This window comes from Erpetoichthys calabaricus, chromosome 3 (assembly GCF_900747795.2).
Source record: "Erpetoichthys calabaricus chromosome 3, fErpCal1.3, whole genome shotgun sequence".
NCBI classification, from domain to species: domain Eukaryota; kingdom Metazoa; phylum Chordata; class Cladistia; order Polypteriformes; family Polypteridae; genus Erpetoichthys; species Erpetoichthys calabaricus.
Window position 1 is genome coordinate 22,018,674 of NC_041396.2, and position 24,938 is coordinate 22,043,611.

General features: G+C 37.9%; 2 protein-coding genes and 1 long non-coding RNA gene across 7 annotated transcripts in view; all 3 read right to left on the minus strand.

Annotated features, from left to right (window-relative positions):
• LOC114642197 (uncharacterized) overlaps positions 1-24,934 on the minus strand; it is a 124,267-nt gene extending 99,333 nt beyond the window's left edge. Inside the window, exons 1-2 of one of the 2 annotated variants that reach the window (XM_051924489.1) lie at positions 24,842-24,934; positions 22,990-23,022 (exon numbers count right to left, since the gene is read on the minus strand). In XM_051924489.1, the coding sequence (XP_051780449.1) occupies positions 22,990-22,992 (3 nt within the window). In that variant the 5' untranslated portion in view covers positions 22,993-23,022; positions 24,842-24,934. The remainder of the gene's footprint in view (positions 1-22,989; positions 23,023-24,841) is intronic. The other variant, XM_051924488.1, reaches the window with a different exon arrangement.
• Positions 1-24,938, minus strand: part of LOC114647810 (uncharacterized) — a 195,898-nt gene that overhangs the window by 120,978 nt on the left and 49,982 nt on the right. The gene's annotated exons all lie outside the window — the stretch shown is intronic.
• LOC127527039 (uncharacterized) lies at positions 1,958-3,031 on the minus strand. Its single transcript, XR_007934399.1, has 2 exons — positions 2,880-3,031; positions 1,958-2,735 (listed from the first exon to the last, which is right to left on the minus strand). It is a non-coding gene; the product is annotated as an uncharacterized LOC127527039 (long non-coding RNA).

Sequence of the window (24,938 nt, forward strand, 5' to 3'; positions counted from 1 at the left end):
TCAATCCTGTAAGACATAGAGAGCAGTGAAGGTGCAGCAGGATAATAATAATAATAATTCATTACATTTATATAGCGCTTTTCTCAGTATGGCTGGGATGTACTCCCTGTCGGTGGTCCGTGTCAGGACTCTTGCAGTTGAGTTTTGAATCAGCTGGAGCTGTGATATACGATTAGAATTGGCACCTGCCAGCAGTTACTTACAATAATCAATGCTGCATGTGATAACAGCAGGGACAAGATTCTCACCATTAGAAAAGGACAGGAATGAGCAAACATAAGAAAGGTGACACAGGTGGAAGTTTAATATGGCTTACATGGGTGAAATAAGAAAAGGAGGAATCAAAGTGACACCGAGATTCTTTGCAGTAAAAGAAGGTCTGATGAGATCTTCACCAAGAATGGTTGAAGAGGAGCTTGTTTTCTTAAGTTGCACTTTAGTGCCACTTTGCAGGAGTTCAGTTATGTTGCGATTTAATTTTAAAGAGTTTTGCTCTGTTCAGGTTTTAATTTTACTTTAATTTGACTGAGGCAAGTTGTGAGCTGAGAAAGCTGTGATGAAGTGTCACTTTTAACACCGAAATAGATCTAAGCATCATCTGCATTAAAATGATAACCCAGTCCAAAGCTACGAATAACTTGCTCAAGGTGAAGCACAGAGATACAGAAGAGCAGAGGATGTCATTTAATTAACAAAGGGAAGTCAGATGGAGGAACTGCTATGAGAAATTAAGGTGCAAGGGTTACCCTGGACATGACATAAGCTGCATGGCCACAACGCCATATGCAATAACTTTTACACAAACTGGGACAGGAGCTCCTCAAGAAGAAGGTAACAATGCTGAGCACAATAAGGAAAAATAAGCCAGAGCTCCCATCTCAACTGCTGGCCACACAGAATAGGCCAGTGAAGACCTTCACATTTGTCTAAACAAATGACACATCCTTGGTGCACAATGTGACCTTCACAGGGATAGGAGATTCCATGGCCAGAAATGATAATGGACTATAATGCTACAAAAACAGGAGTGGAGAATTTAGACAAAACATTACACTGGATGCTGGCCACAGGCAATTTTTTTCAACATATTGAACATCTCCTAAAAATACTTTTGTCATCTGGACAACCTTGAACCGAGACTGGAACAGGGAGAAGGAGACAGAGCCATCTTGAGGAGCAGGGTAAAGCATTGGCGACACCTCACATGCTAGTGGGACGACATGTGCCAAAGACCCCAGCATGTACAGCCATTGTGTTAATTCAACAGTCCAATCCACAGAGGAACCAATGACAGCACCTGTAGTGTGTATGCATAGTGAGTGTGTTTGTGTGTCTCACTGAGTGAACTGTACAGTTATTACAGTATTGTGTAGAAAATGAAAATATTAAGTTCTGCTTGATAAACACACAGAATGTGATCTGAGAGTAAAGAGTAAACAAGTTATTTACATTGATTGTTAAAATAAAGTGACCATCTGATTTAAAAAAAAAAAGTCCCTCAATAGTACATATGTAGAAAAAATGTAATCATAAATTGAGATTCAACACAATTATCTTTCATGCTTCTCAAAGAGAAATTAAAATACAATGTTTGTAAACTACTATATTTGTGAAGGACTGAAGTGTGAGGCTATGTAAAACTATCATTGAGTGTACTTCAGTAATGTGTGTAGTGACTTATAAAACCACAATATTACATTATTGCACAGCAGCATCTTCATAATGTCCAAGACCTCAAATTTCACTGCTGTACAAAATTATGTTCTGTCCTCCAAGGAAACCCTCAAAAAAAAAACACTACATTATTTCCAAAAGGAGACATTTTTACTAATTTTCGTGTTTGTTCTGTGATGAAATATTTTTAAAAATGATTTTAAAAGAGCCTTTAGATAGTACTACGAACATAAGAAGAACTAATATCAATATTTCAAAATGAGCAGCAGACCCAAAAAAAGACTTGCAGTTAAATTGTTTATTTTCAAAAACTATCCACCACCAAAGGAAAACAGAAAAATCAAAGTATTATAAACTGAAATCAATAGAGTATTAATGCACAATAAAATACAAGTAACAATCAATGTAGCAACAGACAATAATTATACTGATTCATTAAATATGCAGTTTACTTTAAGTTTCATTTTATCCCGACATTCCTGAGTGAAAAGTTCCATATCATCCCTAAACTGAAAAATAAATACAAAGGGTTCTTTTGCCAAAATTAAATCTTCAGTTTCGACTGCATCGATGATGTCCTGGAGAGCTCGGCTTCGGTCCTCCTCCTCCATCTCCAGAAAATGGGGCTCAGACACGGCACCTCTGAACAACTGTCTATGTTGGCGCAACCATTTTACTGCAGTGTGGAGGTCCTTTTTTATTAGTGGTTCCTTTAGATAAAAGACCACAAAGAGAATTAAACAAAACATGTATTTCTACATGCCTATTTAAATAATATTAGATATTAACTGTATACCTCCTCACCTTTAGTGAACGCCTTTGTCCTGTACGAAATATTCACACGTTAGCCACAGAGAAAGAGATAACTTCCAACAGCAAAATTCTCCAATAGAATAAAGCACCAGCACCTCCTGATCAAGGGTAAATCACACTGCCATGCAGAGGGAAAAAAACAAAGAACATTAAAACCAGTAACAGATATTAACAAATAATCAGAGACATAAGTGAAAGCTTACAGCTGTGAAGTCAAATGGCGCATTCAAGACAAGGTGCAGAGCATACTGTGGAGCACACAGAAGAATTATTTCAAATTAATATTTAATCTATTTGCATACAGTACAGTGCACACTCTACTTACTGCAATTTATTTATAGTGGTTCTAAAGTATTCCCAACCTAAAAAATAAGTTTCTTTGATTTTCTCACCATCAACATGAATACTCCAGAATCCACTCACCCAACCAACTGCTGTGGAAGATTCCGAAATTGAAATGGATTCATATCACCTACTGCAAGTTACAAAACAATGACCATTACTTGTAGTCCTCTCAATGACATCCCTATAAACTAACCTTGTTTTTAATTAGTATCCATGTGCCTGAAGATATTCGTTTTGTCTTGTTACTGTAACAAAAACAAATAAGTCTTTCACATACAAATGTAAATATCCAATATGTGCTGATAATTAGGTAGAGTAAGAAAATCTTGATGTAAGCAGAATACAAGCACAACTTCTTAAAGTAGGCATGTGTTGTTTATCAGTATTAGTGTGACTGCATTTTGCATGTGAATAACTTAAATATTTACAATACACACTTGAATTAATTAAAAAAAAATTTGCAATGCTTAGAAACTTAAAACGTAATTAATATCAACCTCATTGTTTTAAATATTACATGTACACATAAATTGGTGATCAAAATTAGAGAACATTTATGAACACTTATTTTTTTCAAATATTGTTAATCTTAACTATGCAAAATGATACAGGTGATCACCAGTACCTAATAATTCAATACGAAATACAAAATTTGCAGAAAGAAAATAAAAAGAAAGCAAAACAGGGGTGATATATACTGTGCATATTTCCTGGCTCTTGTAAGCTCTTCAGCCACTGTATTTTGAATTAAATTAAGTCTGTTATCAGCCACAAAGCCTTACGGTGATCCATGTAGAAGTAATAAAAGCACGGATAAGTTATTTAGCATCATGGAATGCTAACATAATCTACGTTTTGCAATATTTCTTAAGTAAAATGAAGGCTACTCTAGATACATGTTTAGTATGTGTATCAAACGAAAGATCATCATTCTGTAGATATACCCAAGTTTAGAATTAGTGTATTAGTGTATTGTGAGTGATAGGGGTGCCATCTACAGACATGTTACATTCAGATTGACATTTTTACCAGCTTTCGAACCAATGACTAGCACTTCTGTTTTGTTAGAATTCAACAAATGAAAATTTCAAGAAATCTACTTTCTACTAGGTAAACCTCTATTTTAGAACACTGAGATTGTTCATGTAGTTGATCAGATGAATATCATGGTCTATTGTATCAAATGTGACACTTACTGTAGATTTAATACTATGGGCCTAAACATGCAACCATGGTGAGTGGAGTGCAAATCATTGAATACTTTGACTAAAGCAGTACCTGGGTAAAAATGTTACAAGAGATTACTTTTATTTGCAAAAATACAGAGAACCGCTTACCTACACCTTTCTCTAAATTTTAGAAATACAAGAAAGATTAGAAAATTGGTCTATAATTTGATAGATCACAGTTAAAAAGATTTTTTTTACCTTAAGAAGAGGTTATTAGCCAGATAAATAATGTAGGTACATATCCAAGATTTAAAAACTAATTTATAATACTTAAATGTGGCTTACCAAATAGAAAGTAAAAGATCGTTCACAAATGTAGTAAGATTTAGACTTGTTAACAAATGCACCAAATTCTGAACATTCAATTTGGGCAAAGGATTTAAATTTCTCAGATTTCTTAAAAGCAACATCATTTGACACTACTTCACTGGCTAAATAAGAAAACATAATTTATTATAAAGTGGTGTAGAATTTTAAAGCTTATCCTTAGATTACTTTCTCATTTAAAGACTTAATGTTTACTTCTTAACCGAACAGGAATATGTTTATTGTTTCATTTTCATTAAAAAGTCGTGCCCACCCCCAAAAAAGAAAAGAATTAAAAGTTAAATAAACACTACGTTAACATTCGTTAGGAAATGAATGGATGGCTGGCTGGCTGGATGAATACAATTTATAACATGTATAACAAACAATAAAACGGAACTTAAAAGATCTTAATTTAAGTTAAATATCGTCTTAAAGTACTGCGAATTTTCCGTTCATCAAGAACATAGACTGAACTTTGGGCAAAATGCATTTTTATCGTATTTTGCTGACAATGCAACATTAAGTGTCGATTTCCCCAGTTTTTACGAGGCAAACCACCGTAACCAGTGTTGCAGTCATTAACAATTAGCTCGCCAGCCAAAGATTACATACATGTAAACGTAACGTTAACTTTTCAAAATGTTTTGCAAAATTTACAGTTTTATAATTATAGTTAAGAATAACAGTAATAATAAAAATAACAATACCGTGTGTAATGGGCTATAAACCAGTGTTTTAAAGAAAAGGCAGAATTTCTGGAAAATTCTGCTACAGGTTATTGCTGATGGCTATCTACAGGACACAAATATTTACCTGTCTTGCTAAAGAGTCACCTGCTTTGAATAGTCAGACTGCTTTGATGTAGTATCTTATCTACACACAATGTGTAGATACAGAACTGTCTGCTTCCTTGGAAAATTAACGAGTTCTGGGGACATTGGTTTCTAATCAAGTACTCAAAGTAAATGTGTTTACACTATTTGTTATACAGAGTAAATTGGTTTGCACCATTGTTTTCACTGATTACCATGTTCATCTATGCAGAAATTGAAGCATATATATATTTCTGGGAAAAGGAGAATAAAGGTAGAAGAGAACAGAGAAGTATGGTCTGAGACTTGGGACTGCTGTCTGTTTCTTTTATGTTTTACACCATATTGCTGTGGCTACACCCTGTAGCAACAGTGGCTTGTACCTGGTCCAGGTTCCCCTAGGCCTGAGGTCGGTAACACGTGCAGTTTTCTGTCATATTTTGTTCGTGCTCGAAAATGCTGTGTTCTTGCTAAAAACTAAGACTTGCTGTGTTCGATAAATGGAGGCGTTGTTTTCGCTTTGCCTAGAAATGGAACCGTCACTTCCGGGTCTAAAACCGCGGGTCTACAACTGCGGGTCTGAAACTGCGGTGACGTATGGTGCTGTGGCTCTGCAAGTGGATGCTTCTCATCTATCTATCTATCTATCTATCTATCTATCTATCTATCTATCTATCTATCTATCTATCTATCTATCTATCTATCTATCTATCTATCTATCTATCTATCTATCTATCTATCTATCTATCTATCTATCTATCTATCTATCTATCTATCTATCTATCTATCTATCTATCTATCTAATGTCTGGGACAAAGACACATTTTTCATTCATGTCCCCTCTGCTCCACAGTTTAAAATTACAAATCAAACAATTCAGATGTGATTAAAGTGCACATTGCAGACTTTCATTTAAGGGAATTTGCATGCATTTCATTCACACACTGTGTAGTAATGACATCACTTTTTCTACACAGTTCCCCCATTTAAGGCACCGTAATGTTTGGGCTGATTGGTGTGACAGGTGTTTGTGATTCCTCAGGAGGGTTTCTATGCTTCATCGGATACCTCAGCTTGCTTCTACCCTTTGGACTCTGTACTTGCCATTGTTCAACATAAGTGTGCCAATGAAAGTGAAGGAAGTCATTATAAGGATGAAAAATAAGAACAAAACCATTAGAGACACTATTGTCTGAATATCATTAAGAAGAAAGAATGCCCTGGTGAGCTTAGTAATCGCAAAGGGACTGGTACGCCAACGAGAGAGCTCTCAAGTTAACCACACTTTATCGACGTATATATCTAATGCTAGAAAAAACATCTTCTGGAGAGACAAGGAAGACTGAAACAACTAGTGAGGTTCAAATTCATTTCTCATTGAAGGATGGCATTCTTTTGCATCTTGAGAAAGATCTAAGACAGGAAGTCTAAATGCACTTACTGAAGGTCTGAGTAATGGAGGATTCTACAAGAAGCTGTGACAAAAAAAGTGTTAGTCATTATAGTAAGTCACCCTCATGGGCAACACTGTTTTGTAATGTTGTAATATGGGCATAGGCATACTGTTTATAGTTACGATGCCCATTGCTGGTTACATCGACATGGTGTGAATTCCATATTAAACTGGGCATAATGCAGTCCCCCCACTGTGGGACAAATTTATTTCTTATATCAGGAAGGCCTTCTCTTGCATCTTGGGGAAGATCAGAAACATGGAGTCAAAATTACCTACTCAAGCTACAAGAGGCTGTGGCCAAAAAGTTGTCAGTCATTATGGTTGCACCCATCATGGGCAACACCATTTTGTACTGTAATAATTGATTGTTTATAGTTACGATGCCCATTGCCAATTACATGAACATGGTGTGTGAATTCCATATTAAATAGGACATAATGCAGCCCCCAGTATCCCAGCTTTGGTTTTGGCTTCGATTGCTGGAAGTGTTGTTCAAACAGGAGAGCTAAATGCCAGTTTTCCAGTTCTTCAAAAATGAAGATTTTTCATACTTTATCAGGAATGCCATTGGTTGGGAAAGACGTTTTGCTGTTTATCATTGGACTTTTTTTAAACAACAAGGAAAGTATGGAGTTTGATGGAAATGCAAAATAAATACAAGTCTTATTAATAAGAATTACATTTAATGAGGAATTTCTGTTTTTTTAATATTTATGTATTACTTTTTTTTTCAAGAAAATAACATTGCATACAATCAGGATAAACTTATACAACAAATGACTTCCTAGTGAAAACAGAAAAAAAATCAGAAAGTTTAAAAAGAAATCAGAAAAAAAAAACGGCTAACAAAACAATTCAACCCCAACATGAGACAAAGAGAAGAGAGCAAAGAATATGGGTAAAATAGTTAGAAAAGAAAAGAAAAAAAGGGAAAATGTACCCCCTCCCTGTTAAATACTTTAATAAATAAATCTTGTCAATATTTAAAAAAAAAAGTTTTAGACACATCTTCTTAGCGAGAATTTAATTTTTTCCAGTTTCAACAAGTATAGAACATCAATTTCCCAAAGGACTAATAAAAAGTGGGTTGAGTTCTTCCAGTTAAGCAAGTTTAAGTCTACACTTTCATAGTATGCTATCAACTGCTACAATCAATTTGTCCTTCTCCACTTTAAGCCCATCTTGGTACCACCAAGGTTAAGAGTCTGGGTGTCATCCTTGATAGTACTCTATATTTCCAATCTCACATTAATAACATCACCCGATCTGCTTATTTCCACCTACGTAATATTAATCACATCCTCCCCTCCCTCACTCCCCATACCACTGCCATTCTTGTTCACAATCCTGTTACTTCTCGTCTGGACTACTGCAATTCACTCCTTTTTGGTCTCTCTAATAGATCTCTTCATAAGCTTCAGCTAGTCCAGAATTCTGCAGCTCGCATCATTACTTCAACCTCATTTATTCACCATATTACTCCGGTCTTGCAGCAGCTTCATCGGCTCCCGATTAAGTTTCAAATTGATTTAAAAATTCTGCTATTAACATTTAAGGCCATTCATAACCTCGCCCTTCCATATCTGTCCAACCTTCTTCATGTTGCCATTCTCTCCCGTAACCTTAGATCCTCTTCCTCCATCCACCTGACTGTACCTCTCGCCCAGGCATTCATCTGTGGAAGATTGTGGGTTCGCTTCCCGGTTCCTCCCTGTGTGGATAGTGCTTTGAGTACTGAGAAAAGTGCTATATAAATGAAATGAATTATTATTATTATTATTATTATCTGTTCTACTCCCAAGCTCTGTACTTCATTACCTACTGAGCTCAGAAATATCGAATCATTTTCAACCTTTAATTGTGAAGTTAAAATGCATCTGTTTAAAATGGCTTTTTCTTTATGATTACAGTGGCTTTGTTTGGTTTAAATTTGTATATCTTCTGTTTTTTCTGATGTTTTAAGTTGTTTATAATGTGTCTTTTTATTTATTTATTTATTGTTTGTTCGGTGTCCTTGAGTTCTCAGAAAGGAGCCTTGTATAAATAAAATGTATTATTATTATTAAACATAGCTGTTAATGGGGTCAGCAGTGACTGTGACACCAAGGCTGTCTGATAGGTATTCAAAGATTTTTGTCCAGAATGAGGTTAATTTGGTGCAGGCCCAAAACATGTTGCCCAGTGAGAAAGAGCTAGACTGCAACGTTTACAGGTTGGATCTTAAACAAAGTAAATGTGCTCTGTGGAACAATTACCATAAAGGAAGGAAATTCCACAAAATAAAGTTTTGGGGACCGTTCCTGTATATTGTCCTGTGGACAAATAAAGCAAAAAAGAAGGAAAAATGGATCAAGAGTACTTATTTAGCAACAGTTGACTAAGTTGCTTTAACAAAATGGTGTTTATATAGAAAAGTGAATTATGGGAACAGGAAATGGTTGGCATGAAGTGACGTTGAATTCAGGAGTCAGAAATGGCGTCATTGTGGAGGAACCGGAAGTGATGCCATATGGAGTCGCCAAAAGTGACGTCATGGTGGACATTTTGAAACCCGGAAATAGCGGCGATTATTTTTCTTCAGTTTTCCTGTTGAGAGAAGAGGTTCAGGTAAATACCACATGACAATCCTTCATCTCGCGATATTTCACTCACTTTTGAGCTTTTTGACTGCCTCCTAATCACACGTGTGTGACAGCTCATTAAGTTGAATAATTGAATGCTTTATGTATATGGAGCTAGAATGTATTCTACGCATGGCAGCCTTCCAATCCTTTTCTGAGATATTAAGTGAAAGATCCTTTTCCCACTGTACCCTAGGATCTTTGATGGGAAAAGACTTGAGAGATGTTGTTACATATTATTGAGATGTTGTCTGAGTCTTCAAGACTGATCAATAATTCTTCTGGAATAGGAATGTGTAGGAGCCAGGGATTCCTGGACATTTTTCATTCCCGCATTCCCTAGAATGAAACTGCTGTAATTCACGGGAAAACGGGAACAACCAAGCTTGCATATATAGCGCGTAAAAGTGTAAAAATTGATCAAGAAATAACAGAGTTATAGTTTTTTGGCCCATGGTGTAGTGTGTTGCCGATTAATTCAGTAAATAACAGACCAGCAGCAGTCAGTCTCCCGGCTGACTGAGCACAGTGGACTGGGAGGTGTCTGCACTCTGCAGCTCACGAATGCCGGAACGTGGCAGAGTTCTTTGACGACTGTGCTGTTGAAAGCTTTGTACAGCAACTTGAAATTGCAATGCGTCCGTCTGTTTCATCCGCATTATCTGTGCTAAGAAACTTGCCATCACAGAATGATGACAAGAAACTGGATGCACCAGTAAAAGCCGAAATGGCGGTGTTTCAGAGCAACGGCAAGCGTGGGCGTTGTTTAGAACAAGTGTATCAGTATCTGATGACTGTGCCACCTACTTCAGTGGAGGCAGATCGTGCTTTCTCAGTGGCTGGCATACTCTGCAATTTGGTGCGCTCTCTCCTGGACGACCACGCGCTCGACATATTGTGCTTTCTATGCTCTTATTACCGCAACTAACTAGATACATGTACTTATATAACAGCATGAACTGCTTACAGTTAAGGTTAGTCTTTTATTGGTGTCAACATATTGCTGTAGTTTTATTAAAAATACAGTAACTGTCGCTCGTTCTAAAACCGTTCACATGTGAGATGCCCATGCATTGTGTCATTCCCGGGAGCCCGGGATTCCCGGGAATGACATGTGGGATTCCTGAATTCCCGGGAATGGATAAACCCATCTGGGAATGGATTCCCTAGTGTAGTAGGTATGGAAAATTACTGTATATACTCGTGGATAACTGGGGGCTTTATTTTACAGTATAATTTCTGGTATTTTATAATGTCAGTCATATAAGTCAAATGCGGAAAACTCACGCTATTGGTACAAGGGATTACGATATGCTAACGCCCACCTGAAAGAGTAACCACAGGGCACACTGCCGTTTTTTTCTATGTATTGTGCCTACGTGACCACACGGTAATATCCAAACTATTCTGAAGCGACGATTGCACTGTTTTGTGTTTTGTGTATCTCACATACACCTTTATCGTAAGAGCATCCCTTATCTACGATCAGAAGGACATATGAAGCTGGTTTTAAATTTAAAGTCGTTGAAGTAGCAAAAGAAATTGGTAAGTATACTACTGCAACAAAACTTGATGTGTCTGAGAAACTGGTGCAAGATTGGAGGAAGCAAGAAGATGTAAAAGAAAAAATTAAGTGTCATATTTTTGAACAGGCATATAAGTCGGGGTCTGATTTTATGATCGATCTTATGCTTTATTAACTCTCTTAATGCTTTTGAACTCATTAGACAAATTTGACCTGTAGATTGTTCATTTGGCGCCCAGAAGACATTTGAATTAGATAATATATGTGAAATGTTTCAGGCTCACACTCTGCAGTATTTTGATTTGGAAATGTGTTTCCAAAATTTATGTTTGTATCTTCCAGCAAGGGAAAAAATTCTCATCCCTTCTGTAAATATTATATTGTACACAAACTCTTCTTCTGTCCTGGCCTTTAGGATTATCCAGAAGGTTTTGTGACTGATGTGGGCACCTAAGAAAAAACAGTGAGAGCCAAACGCCAGTCCCATAGTTAATCAAGTAACAGAGATTATTTATAGTTTATCAACAATGCCATAAGGTAGAAAACTAAGCTTTTCTGTTTTTCACAGGACTTTTTTTTAAAACTACAGAGAAGTTATTGAGATTAATCTAAACTCAGAATAGTACAAGAAATATTAATAAAAAATATATTTTATGAGGATTTTCTCTTTAAATTTCGCCCTCCTGTAAATAGATCCTGAAATACAGTCAGACCCAAAGAGCAATAACTGATATGCCAGTCTGAAAAAAGGATGGATGGGTGGACAGGAGCTCCTTCTGTATCATCTCGCCTGTTCTTATTCCAGGAAGGTTGACTGTCTTTTAAAATGTTTTTTAGAAAAAAAAGATATATATACTTTTTCAGTAAAACAGGCAGACTAAATGAGTAGTGGGCATTATGGGAATTAAATCATAAGAATAATGCATGGATTAGCTGAATTTCAGTGTAATAATTGCATTTTGGAGAGAAAATCTAGATGGTCCAATGATGATGAACTGCAAGTCCAGGTCAAAATGACTGCTCATTAATTAATCCATCACCATATGAATCTTTTTGTTGAAAAGCACCTTTTCTTCTCCAATTCACAGTTAAAGGGATGTCTTTATTTATTTGTTTTGGAAGGTATAAACTTAATATCTTTAAACAGAATATTTGCAAAAAATAAGGTTACATCTATTACAATGTAAATTACAAGTTCTAAATCTAATTTCAGAGGGTCCAACTGACTTATTTTCATTCCATATAAACTTTCTTTTAACAGAGGAGGCTTACCTTTAAGTTGTAAATTTTGTATGTTGAATTATAGTATTACTTTCATGTGTTGATGTGATGAATGATGTGTTAGTAATATGAGCAGCAGCATAGTGGTTATAACTACAATGTCCATTGCCCATTACATGGGCACAGTGTGCGATTCCCCTATTTAATAGGGCATCATGCAGCCCCAGTATCCTGGCTTTGGGTTTGGGTCTAATTGCTGGAAGTGCTCTTCATTTTTTCTCCACACTTCTGCTTTGTTTTTCACTACTCTTTGTCTTTGCCCTCTGAAGCATCTGAATTGTCATCTCCAGATTCTACTTTTTGTGCGCTTAACAGACCACTTTACGTTTTTGCACAAGAGCAGGCTGGTGTCAACAAGTGTCTAAATGATATTATTAAGAGAAAGAAAGATCATTTTGAGGATCTCTGGTGCATTTGCCGTCTTCCTCAGAACAAGTGCCAGACACATTGGTTGAGTCTGTTTCTCTGGTTTTGTGTGCTCTGCAAGCTATTTTTAGAATAAAATACTAATGTCAGTGTGTCTGTCTGGTTACTCTGACCAATCTGATTGTTCGATTTGGCTTCACTCTGATCGGTCATTTTGCTGTGGTTGCTCAGTTAAACATGATTAAGATAGGAAGCACCGGGCAAGAGTGGTTGACGCACATGAAGATACCTGAGGAAGGACATAGGAGGAATGCAGAGAGCTGCCTTCAAACACAGGAAGTATTCACAAAATTACAAATGGTACTTTCACACCAGGTAATCAGGGCCCATCTCCCATTACTTGTAAGTGAATAAGTAGGCAGAAGCCAGACAGAGTCTGAGAAGCACTCTTCACTGGAAAATGATTGTAGAAAGTGTAGAAAGGTACAGCCCGGACACAGACAGGCAGACACGTTGCAGTCCATCACCACACGTTTATTTACACTATTATTGTACATACAGTGGTGTGAAAAACTATTTGCCCCCTTCCAGATTTCTTATTCTTTTGCATGTTTGTCACACAAAATGTTTCTGATCATCAAACACATTTAACCATTAGTCAAATATAACACAAGTAAACACAAAATGCAGTTTTTAAATGATGGTTTTTATTATTTAGGGAGAAAAAAAATCCAAACCTACATGGCCCTGTGTGAAAAAGTAATTGCCCCCTTGTTAAAAAATAACCTAACTGTGGTGTATCACACCTGAGTTCAATTTCCGTAGCCACCCCCAGGCCTGATTACTGCCACACCTGTTTCAATCAAGAAATCACTTAAATAGGAGCTGCCTGACACAGAGAAGTAGACCAAAAGCACCTCAAAAGCTAGACATCATGCCAAGATCCAAAGAAATTCAGGAACAAATGAGAACAGAAGTAATTGAGATCTATCAGTCTGGTAAAGGTTATAAAGCCATTTCTAAAGCTTTGGGACTCCAGCGAACCACAGTGAGATCCATTATCCACAAATGGCAAAAACATGGAACAGTGGTGAACCTTCCCAGGAGTGGCCGGCCGACCAAAATTACCCCAAGAGCGCAGAGACGACTCATCCGAGAGGTCACAAAAGACCCCAGGACAACGTCTAAAGAACTGCAGGCCTCACTTGCCTCAATTAAGGTCAGTGTTCACGACTCCACCATAAGAAAGAGACTGGGCAAAAACGGCCTGCATGGCAGATTTCCAAGACGCAAACCACTGTTAAGCAAAAAGAACATTAGGGCTCGTCTCAATTTTGCTAAGAAACATCTTAATGATTGCCAAGACTTTTGGGAAAATACCTTGTGGACTGATGAGACAAAAGTTGAACTTTTTGGAAGGCAAATGTCCCGTTACATCTGGCGTAAAAGGAACACAGCATTTCAGAAAAAGAACATCATACCAACAGTAAAATATGGTGGTGGTAGTGTGATGGTCTGGGGTTGTTTTGCTGCTTCAGGACCTGGAAGGCTTGCTGTGATAGATGGAACTATGAATTCTACTGTCTACCAAAAAATCCTGAAGGAGAATGTCCGGCCATCTGTTCGTCAACTCAAGCTGAAGCGATCTTGGGTGCTGCAACAGGACAATGACCCAAAACACACCAGCAAATCCACCTCTGAATGGCTGAAGAAAAACAAAATGAAGACTTTGGAGTGGCCTAGTCAAAGTCCTGACCTGAATCCAATTGAGATGCTATGGCATGACCTTAAAAAGGCAGTTCATGCTAGAAAACCCTCAAATAAAGCTGAATTACAACAATTTTGCAAAGATGAGTGGGCCAAAATTCCTCCAGAGCGCTGTAATAGACTCATTGCAAGTTATCGCAAACGCTTGATTGCAGTTATTGCTGCTAAGGGTGGCCCAACCAGTTATTAGGTTCAGGGGGGCAATTACTTTTTCACACAGGGCCATGTAGGTTTGGATTTTTTTTTTCTCCCTAAATAATAAAAACCACCATTTACAAACTGCATTTTGTGTTTACTTGTGTTATATTTGACTAATGGTTAAATGTGTTTGATGATCAGAAACATTTTGTGTGACAAACATGCAAAAGAATAAGAAATCAGGAAGGGGGCAAATAGTTTTTCACACCACTGTAAGTCACTAAGTGCACCGGCACCAACAAACCCCAACAGTCTCCCAAAGTCCTGGCTTCTCCTCCAAGCCGTCTCTTCACTATACACACACTCAGGGCCTCTCCTTGCCGCCTCCTCTGACCTCGTCCACCTCTTCACCCGACTCCAGCCTTGATTGCAGGGCGGCGGCTCCTTAAATAGGCGGCTGATTGAGGGCCGCACCCGGCCACCTGCCACAATAGATAGATACTTTATTAATCGCCAAGGGGAAATTCACATACTCCAGCAGCAGCATACTGATAAAAACAATATTAATAAAAGAGTGATAAAAATGCACTGCAAGTTAAAAAATCCAAGGTGGACAGTGCAAGGCAGGTATAACACACAATAACTTTGTATAATGTTAACGTTTACCCCCCACGGATGGAACTGAAGAGTTGCATAGCGTGGGGGAGGAACGATTTCCTCAGTCTGTCAGTGGAGCAGGACGGTGACAGCAGTCTGTCGCTGAAGCTGCTCCTCTGTCTGGAGATGATCCTGTTCAGTGGATGCAGTGGATTCTCCATGATTGACAGGAGCCTGCTCAGCGCCCGTCACTCTGCACTCAGATGTCAAACTGTCCAGCTCCGTGCCTACAATAGAGCCTGCCTTTCTCACCAGTTATCAAATATTTTAAATTGCTTCTCTGTTCTTCATCATTAGCAAGTAATCAAATAATTTTGTAGTGGCAAGCCTATAGTGGTGGATTAGATCCTGAGTTGAAACATAGAAAGCATTGCAAATTATGGGGATGCTTCAGCTAATTTGGCTCTTTGCATGTAAAACAAGGACAGTGCCTTGAGACTGACAAACTGGGATGGTGGTGGCTAATAAAGAAGACCTAAAGAGTGAACTCCAATTAGCTTGGCATCACACACCTCATCCTCTCTGGAAAAACTGAAAGATGAATCTCATCATAATTTATTAAAAGATTGAGCGGAATGTGTTCCCATACTTGGTTCTTTTCTTGTTTGTAATTTTCATGAAAGGATATCAAGATACACTTGTGGTTTGGAGGGTGTCTAATTTTTCTTATTTGTGACTTTCAGAGAAGGATGTCAAGATACACTTGTGGTATCTAATTTGGAAAGGTGAGGGTAGCGCCTCAGCTGTTTGTGGGTGACATTGTCTTATTTGCTGCGTACACTGATTGATTCGTACCTCAGTGAGATATGACTGGAAATATGAATTATCTGAGGTTGCATGACTCTCCAAACTGGAATTGACTGACAACAATTCATGAGTAGTGAATAATAATGGAGTATAATAACTTCTGATATCATTTTTACCAATAAAAATGTATATTATATTAAATGCCTTATTACCTGTCTCAATGTTTTTGAACTTCTCAGGTGAATTTGACTGCAAATTGTTCATTTGACTTCCTCAGAAAGTTTGGATTATGGGATCCATGTGAAATATCTGAGGTTTACAGAAAGTGTTTCCTAAAGTTATGTTTCTACCTAATGTGGAATATTAATTAAAAATTCTTGCAACAAGGGAAAATATATTTCTCAACCTCCCTTCATATATTATAGAGTGGACATTGTTCTAAGCATGCCTTTAGGATTGTCCAGATGGCTATGTGACTGTTGCGTGCATCTATGGAAAAACAGGGGAGCTACAGTAAATGCCAGTTTTCCAGTTCTGCAACAACAGAGATTATTGTGAACAATGCACATATATACTGTAATTCGTGGTAAGAATTCCATGCTGGAGCAACGTGTCACACATCAGCAATAAGCATGGCAGAAATTGAGTCTTTTTACGGAAACAGTGTTATTTCAAAGGGGCTTTGGGCACCACAGTCACTGGATCTGACACCACCAGACTTTTTCCTTTGGATATGCTCAAAGGAAACGTCTATCGGTACAAGCCTTGCACTGTGGAAGATCTGAAGGAAAATATACACCCCGAAACACTTGTCGATACGTTCAGGAACATGGAGTGCTGTGTCGAGGCCACTGACATTTTTCCTTCCTCATCTGTTTTTTCACTAGTTTTGCATTTGGCTACAGTCAGTGTTACTACTGGTAGCATTAGGACATACCTGGACCCTACAGAGGTTGCACAGGTAGTCCAACTTCTCCAGTGTGGCACATCAATATGTGCCATTGCCAGAAGGTTTAGTGTCTCCCAGCACAGTCTAAAGAGCTTGGAGGAGATTCCAGGAGACAGGCAGTTACTCTAGGAGAGCTGGACAGGCCCGTAGAAGGTCCTTAACCCATCAGCCAGACCGGTATATCTGCTCCTTTGGGCAAGGAGGAACAGGATGAGCACTGCCAGAGCCCTCCAAAATGACCTCCAGCAGGCCACTGTTGTGAATGTCTCTGACCAAACAATCAGAAACAGACTTCATGAGGGTGGTCTGAGGGCCTGAAGTCCTCTCGTGGGCCCTGTGCTCACTGCACACCCAGCACCTTGGAGCTCGATTGGCATTTGTCATAGAATTCCAGAATTGGCAGATGAGAGCAGGTTCACCCTTGTTCAGTATGACTGGTTTGGTGGTGGGTCAGTGATGGTCTGGAGAGGCATATCCATGGAGGGAGGCCCTGACCTCTGCAGGCTAGACAACGGCACCTTGACTGCCATTAGGTATTTGGAGGAAATCCTTGGACCCATTGTCAGACCCTATGCTGGTACAGTGGGTCCTGTGTTTCTCCTGGTGCACAGCAATGCCAGGCCTTTTGTGGCGAGAGTATGCAAGCAATTCCTGGACGATGAAGGAATTGATACCATTGACTGGCCCCCACACATTTTGTTTCGGTCCATCTGACACCGCATGGTTGCACCTCAGACTGTCCAGGAGCTCAGTGATGCCCTGGTCCAAATCTGGGAGGAGATCCCCCAGGACTTCATCCGTCATCTCATTAGGAACATGCCCCCCCATCCCCCCGCACCCCAACGTTGTCAGGCATGCATACCAGCATGTGGGGGCCATACAAACTACTGAGTAAGAGTTGGAATTGCTGTAATGAAATTTCAGCAAGATGGACTAGCCCACCAATGCATCATTTTGTCAGTTTGATTTTCGGGGTGTCTTTGAATTCAGCCCTCTATAGGTTGTTCATTTTCATTTCCAACAAACAATGTGGCATCCTTTCATTCCTAACACATTACCCAGTACAGTATATATCGGTATAGATATATAACATGATTTTTTTCCCATTGAGATCTGATGTGTTTTCAAAGTGTTCCTTTAATTTTTTTGGGCAGTTTTATATCCCCAGCAGGTTATCTAAAATTTTTTGCCGCTCATCTTATCTCTTTTTCTGAAGGCACTTTTCCGGCTGAGTTTCACAGTGGCAGAAGGCCAAGCAGGTCAGCCCAGACTTCACTGTCCCTAGCTACAGATTTCAGCTCTTTCTGGGGAATTCCCAGTAGGACAAGCCCCTAGCAGCTCTAGGTGAGTAATCCGGGGAACATCTGCATGAAATGCCCAAAGTACCTCAACTGACTCCTCTCAAGTAGCAGGAGCAGTGACTCTGCTCTGAGACTCTCCTGAATTGCTGAGTGCCTCACCCTATCACAAAGTGTCAGTCCAGCTGTACTGTGAAGAAACCTTGCTTCTGCTGCTTGTCCCTAGCTGAGGATAGGGATGTAGATAAACCAGAAAAGCATTTGGTCTTGAGATTCATTTCCCTCCTCATCGTCATAAATGGGTACTGTGTAGGCAGTGCAATTGTAGTTACTCCAATCCACTTGTTGATCTCATTATCCAGTTTTCCATCACACGTGAACAAGGTCCAAAAATACTTGCACTCCTTTTATAAAGACAGTTGCTCCCCCCAAACCTAGAGAGACGAATTCATCCTTTTTGGAAAGAGAACCATGACATCAGAATTGGAGGTGGTGATCCTCATTGAAACCTTTTCATAATCAGTAGCTAACTGCTAAAGTACAGTATGTGCCGAAGTTCTCAGTCAGAAGAGGCAAAAAGGACAACATTATCTGCACCCTAGCCTACCTAGTTGGACACACTCACATCCTTGGCTGCACCTTAAGAACCTGTCCATTAAAACCACAAACAGTGTTTAAGAAATCATCTGACTGAGCAGTATCCTGAAGGGAAACAGCTGGAGATTTTATCCTTGGCGATTATGGCAGTGCACGCTTTCATATGCGTCACACTGAGTACAGGTGCTGGCATATTTAATGATCCACACAGTGTTCAAAAGCCATTAAGAAAGCTAACAGAATGGTGAGTTATTAATGACAATGTGTAGAGTACAAGTCCAAGGAGGTCATGTTCAAGTTTTATAATGCACTGGTGAAGCCTCAATTGGAGTAATGTGTCTCAGTACTGTGTATCAGTTTTGATCTCCAAGCTAAAACAAGGACATAGAATCTCTAGAAATGTCCAGTGAAGAGTTGATTTCAGGACAACAAGGGATAATTCATGAGGAAAGATTAAAAGAACTGAGCCTTTTCAGTTTAAGTAAAAGAAGATTAAGAAGAGACATGATTGCTTAAAATTATGAAAGGAATTAGTCTAGTGGATCGAGACGGCAACTTTAAAATGACTTCATCAAGAACATGGGGACACCAATGGAAACTTTTTTCTTCACTCAGATAACTACAGACACATAGAATAAGTGACCAAGTTGTGTGGTAGCCAGTAGGACTTTAGGGACCATCAAAACTCATTTATTTTGGAATAATTAAGTGGATAGGACTGGCAAGCTTTGTTGGTCTGAATGGCCTGTTTTCATTTAGTTTTAGTCATTATCTAAAAAAACATATAAGGGTAGATTTTTGTGTTAAGAATAGTATCGTATAGTAATGGTGACTGAAAGTTTAAGGAAAGACAACTTTAATACAAACAGGCAACAGTTTTCCATTCTTCCAGAATGAATGCTTGTGCTTCTGTAATAAGCTTCTCTTTGCGGGCTTCACAGTGTCTGAGGTACGCAGATCTGTCAGAGGCTAAAAGCTGTCCTTGCTGCAGCTGGATACTTCTGTCCCTTTTAGAGGACATCTCCACTTTATTCATTTACAACCAAGGCGGCAGAATAAAGTAAATATCAAATGCCAGCATGCGGAGAAGATAAGAAATGTTTATTCACTCAATATAGATTTAACATGCTAAATATGCCATAATCAGAAGCAAATAAAAAGGCAAATAATTCCGGTAAAAATCACACCATAAAACCTGGATATTTCTAGGAATTGTCACAGATGGCTGAGGTGTGACAGCGTTCAGTGAGGCTCTTCTCTTGCGTTTCTGCACAGTATGAATCTTCTGATCTTTGTGTTTTTCCTCTTTGTGGTTTCACTTGTAGTTGTTGACATTTTAAAGGGTGTTAGGGCCAAGGTGAGTAGCCCTATGTCATCTTGCCAGACTATATTAGTACATGTTCACAAGGTGTTCACACTCAAAGGTAGTCAAAGATTCAAGGACTTCACTTTTAAAATGAAAGAAAGTCCAGAAAAAGGACCAGTTTACCATTGAAATGTTGACCGATTGCCCATTTGCGGTTTTCATTTCTAATGTCATCTGTCTGCTAGACATGTCCAGTTCTTTGTGGTTAACTACAAGTTTAATCGAGATCAGAAGTTCAAGTAAGACAAAATAAAAATTGTAAAAGTCACACTTCTATGCTGCAAAGTCACAATTCTATGCTGCAGCCATCATTCAGAAAATGATTTTAACAGAGAAACTTAAAAGGAAACAAAGATATCTAAAACGCCCTGAAGCAACAATCTTGATTATTTCTATTACATCTTAAAATCATATTCCCTAACACCTATTAATGATGAAATGTTTAAACCTAAATGAACTCTATAAGTGAAGTTAAGTTAATTGTAGTATACAGACATGAACGTCCATTCAGCTGTTCTGGAGTCATGACTGGTTTTTGTGGTGTTGGTTCTTCCGAGTACGACTCCTCAATGCAATTCTTGAAACTTCATGAAGCCTACATTTCAAATTGCATGAAAAATAAAGTAAATACAAAATTTTGTGGAAGTAGACAAAGCTGTTTTTGAAGGATGTGTAATTTTTATGTTGGTCCCCCAAAGTGTATGTCATTGTGGCTTGGCTGCCCAATGCATCTGTCATGTGATCCGACACCCTGTGACATATACTGGAAGTAGAAGATTCAGAAAATGGATGGAAAATCAAATCAAATAAAGCGGTTGTTAGCTTTTTTGAAATCAACAATGTAATTTTTTAAGTTGTTAGATTTAGTCTGAGGGACACAAGAGCTTGCGTGAGGAAATTGTGCAAATGTAAGAATAAGAAGATCATGCAATGAAAGCATATGACAGGTTAAAATAGTAACAATTATATTTGTGTTCATGTATCTTCAGAATCTGTTTGTAATTCTAAAAAGCTGCAGTTGGAATTCAAATAAAATGATTTACCAAACATGTGAAAGTAAGCCTGTCCCTAAACCTCCTTCTATATTGGTTGTTCTGATGCGTCAATAGTCACATTAGTGTATAAAATTCCTTTCCAAGTTCCCTCTTCAGTTAAGATTGTTTCAGTGCCATTGCAATCGATTTTCTTAATTTTAGCTCTAAATGGAACAACAGCATTATCATTTTTGTTAACAATTAACTGAGCCACAACCTTTTTCTTTGATGGAACAGTAATTGTGGTCTCATCAGCAACTGTTATTGTCTTCTCCAAGGTAGAGGATTTCTGATATGATCCATTGTAAGACACTGTGGCACTACACTTTACAAATAGTACATCAAAAGACAACGTTGAACTGAAACCCCAAGCGTGGTTCCAGGTGGTCGTTTCACTGGTTCTGTCAGTCCAAGACAGTTTGAAAGTGTGACTTTGATTAATGCTGGTATTGTTAGTGTAGGCTTGTTCTGTTACAGCAGTAGGTGTTTTGATTTTGTCTGGCTGAAAATCTTTGACTTCAATACTGAGGATTGTAAAAGATGGTTCGACAACATCGCCAATGCTTACGTCATATTTACAACACTCATCTGGCCCTTCTTTTGCTGCCTCGATATTCTGTCTCTCTCTCTGTATTCTACTCACATACAATCCATTGTCAGCTCTGAGGAGGATCTTATTGTTGTCAGTAAAGACACTAAATTTACAGTAATCATCTGGGGAAGACTTCATTGGTCTAATGTACTGAATGCCACCTTCATCATATCTACTCAGATATTTTCCCCTTGGATCTTTCAGAAGGACTTTCCCATCTGGGCATTTTGAGACTTGAAATTTGCACCACTGGTCTTTGTTTGCTTTTGCAGCTTCAAGGTACATCGACTCATTAGTTCCTATGCAGCTCAAGAAGTTTCCATTATCAGCCTTCAGAGCAACTCCCTCCTGCTTATCGATGTACATGTCCAGCGGGCCAAGTGAACTTAGTATGGGCTGCAAATGAAAGACAAAAACCCATATATATATATATTAATTGTAACATGTACTAGTTACTGTGTTCATATTATTAATAGTAACATTTATATTTTTGACAACAGAAAATACAAATATTTAACGATTATCAAAACATAAAATGTATAGGAGCATTTAATAAAAACATTTTCGAAAATACTGACAAAAAAATATGAAACAGGATATTGTCAATTTTTGTGATATACTGTGAGATGAAAAATCCCACCACACAACTTTATTATACAGTCTTTGTTATACGGTATAATCCCTTATTTAGCAGTTAAAGAATAACTTTGGCATTTTTCAAGTTGATGTTATTTCTTGACAACCATGGTATGTAACCATTTGCTTTATGACATTGCAGTCTAAAGTTAAAAGTTTTCTATAAAAATTCTTTGTACATGTATGAAAATAAATGTGGTTCTGATTCTGATTCAAAAATTAAAATAAAGTTCTTACCCACATTTGTGTTTTATAATGATGGCAATGGGGCATGGAGCACCACCGGAAATAAAAGCCTTCCGAATGCTCACTTTGAAGTGGCAAATATTTTGATATTTTTATTTTTATAAACATAGTTTCCATGTTTACAATGCTAAAGGGATTGGAAAATAATAATTTCATCCATATTCCTATTATTGTGTTTCTTGAGCTAAGGATGTGTTTTCTGTTTGCTTGTATGATAGTAGTAACTTCTTGGGAGGAGTTCTCACATAAATATGGAAGTAAATCAACACGATGCCAAACACCCGGCAGAAAAGGTTTATATTAATTTTATTGTTTGAGAGATAACCAGAACCCCAAACCCTTTTCTGTGTCGTTTCTCTTTGCTTACAACAGTTCAACAAAAAAAAAATAATTCAAAATACAAACTGAGAGCAAAACTGAAACATTAGATACAATGCAGTAGCATAAAAATCAATGCTTCAGTCTAAACAAGTACTGAGATGCCCCAACACAGATAGCTGTTTCAACATTAGATATGTTTAAGTCACTCACCATTATTGCAGCTATTGGACAGTAGTCAGTTACCTGAAAGAGAAAAGCAAAAAAAAAATTAATCCAAGTTGGTTCAAAGTTATTTATTTATATTTTAGAGTTTCGTGAAAAAACAAAAACCCAAAAACGAAACATTTAGGTTTTCAAAAATGTTTTAGGTGACCCAGCATTGTACTTTCGTGCAGGGTCGTGACTCACCGTTTGGGAAACGCTGCTGTAAGAGATTAGAACATTAGAACAATTTTGGTAAAAGCGGAACATTCATTCCATCAAAGCTCATCAACCCATTATTCTGACTATTACACTCATTAATCTATAAATCACAAAGGATGTGAGGAGTTTAACTATGTTTTTAGGGGTGTCATAAATTTATGATGTTTCAGATATGTTTTGTAATGGCAGAGTCTTGGCAACACTGGGGATGTTTGCATTTATTAGCGTAGCCCAAGTACTTTTTAAACTGTGCATTAAGGATGGTGACATAGGGGAGAAGGTTGGGACAGACAAGGTTTAATAATGTAAATCATAGTGGTATCAATGAACCTAAACAAGAAAACTTTCATGACAGAAAAAAAATTTAACAGATTTAAAATTCAAATTCAGTAAAGAAAAATTAGCATAGCTGAGCCAAAAAGGCTTACGAGTATTGCAAATAAAGTATTTGTACTTGAGATTTCTTTAACTGTACAAAAATATTAGATTACGCTGCAACAGTAATATAATTATGGTAAAATCTAATAGATCTTTATACTGTACTGTATACTTTATACTGAAAGACTGTAATATGAATCATTGCCTGTTCCAGTGAGGAAGCCACTTCATCTACTCTTCATCTGGCCCTGTCCCATCTGGACAAACAAGACACTTGTGCTAGAAGTCTGTTTATAGAAGTAAGTTCAGCATTCAACACCATCATCCCCCAGAAGCTGAGTCTGTTAGGCTACAACTAATCCTTATGCATCTGGAACATGGACTTAACTACGGAGAGTCCCCAGGAAGTCCATATCAGAATCACCATCTCCAGTACCATTACGCAAAGCACGGGCTCCCCCAGGACTGTGTTATTTGTCCCATTTCTGTTCACTTTGCTGACTCACAAGTGTACAGCTGTGTACAGCTCTAACGCCATCATTAAGTCTGTCAGCTGATGACGCAATGGTGTTAGGCTTCATTGGGAATGGTGTGCACCTGTCAACTGACCTTAGTAATTAGCACCACCTCCACAGTAAAGAAGGCACAGCAGCGTCTCCACTTCCTTTAACAGCTAAGGAGGGCAAGCCTAACTGCCCTTATTTTCACAACATTCTACAGGGACATTTTGACTAACTGCATCATCGCCTGGTTTGGCAACTGCACTGTCTCTGACTGCAAGTTCTTAAAACAGATATTACACAGAGCAGACAATATCATTGGGACATTACTGCACTCCATTAAAGACAACATTATCCAGCATTGCTTCTGCAGACCTCACAGTATTGTAAAGGACCGCTCCTATCCTTCCCATGAAGTCTTTTTCACACTTCTATCTATCTATCTACCTATCTATCTATCTATCTATCTATCTATCTATCTATCTATCTATCTATCTATCTATCTATCTATCTATCTATCTATCTATCTATCTATCTATCTATCTATCTATCTATCTATCTATCTATCTATCTATAATATAGTGCCTTTCATATCTATCTATCTATCTATCTATCTATCTATCTATCTATCTATCTATCTATCTATCTATCTATCTATCTATCTATCTATCTATCTATCTATCTATCTATCTATCTATGTTGTTTTAGTCATAGATGTACAACTTAGCTACAAGCTTATATAATAAATAAATAAATCTTACCCAGAAATACACACAAGTTAAACTTGTAAACTTGATTTTTTTTCAGCTTCTCAATGAGACTCAGTCTGTCTGGTGCTTCTGACCTCCAGCTCATCCA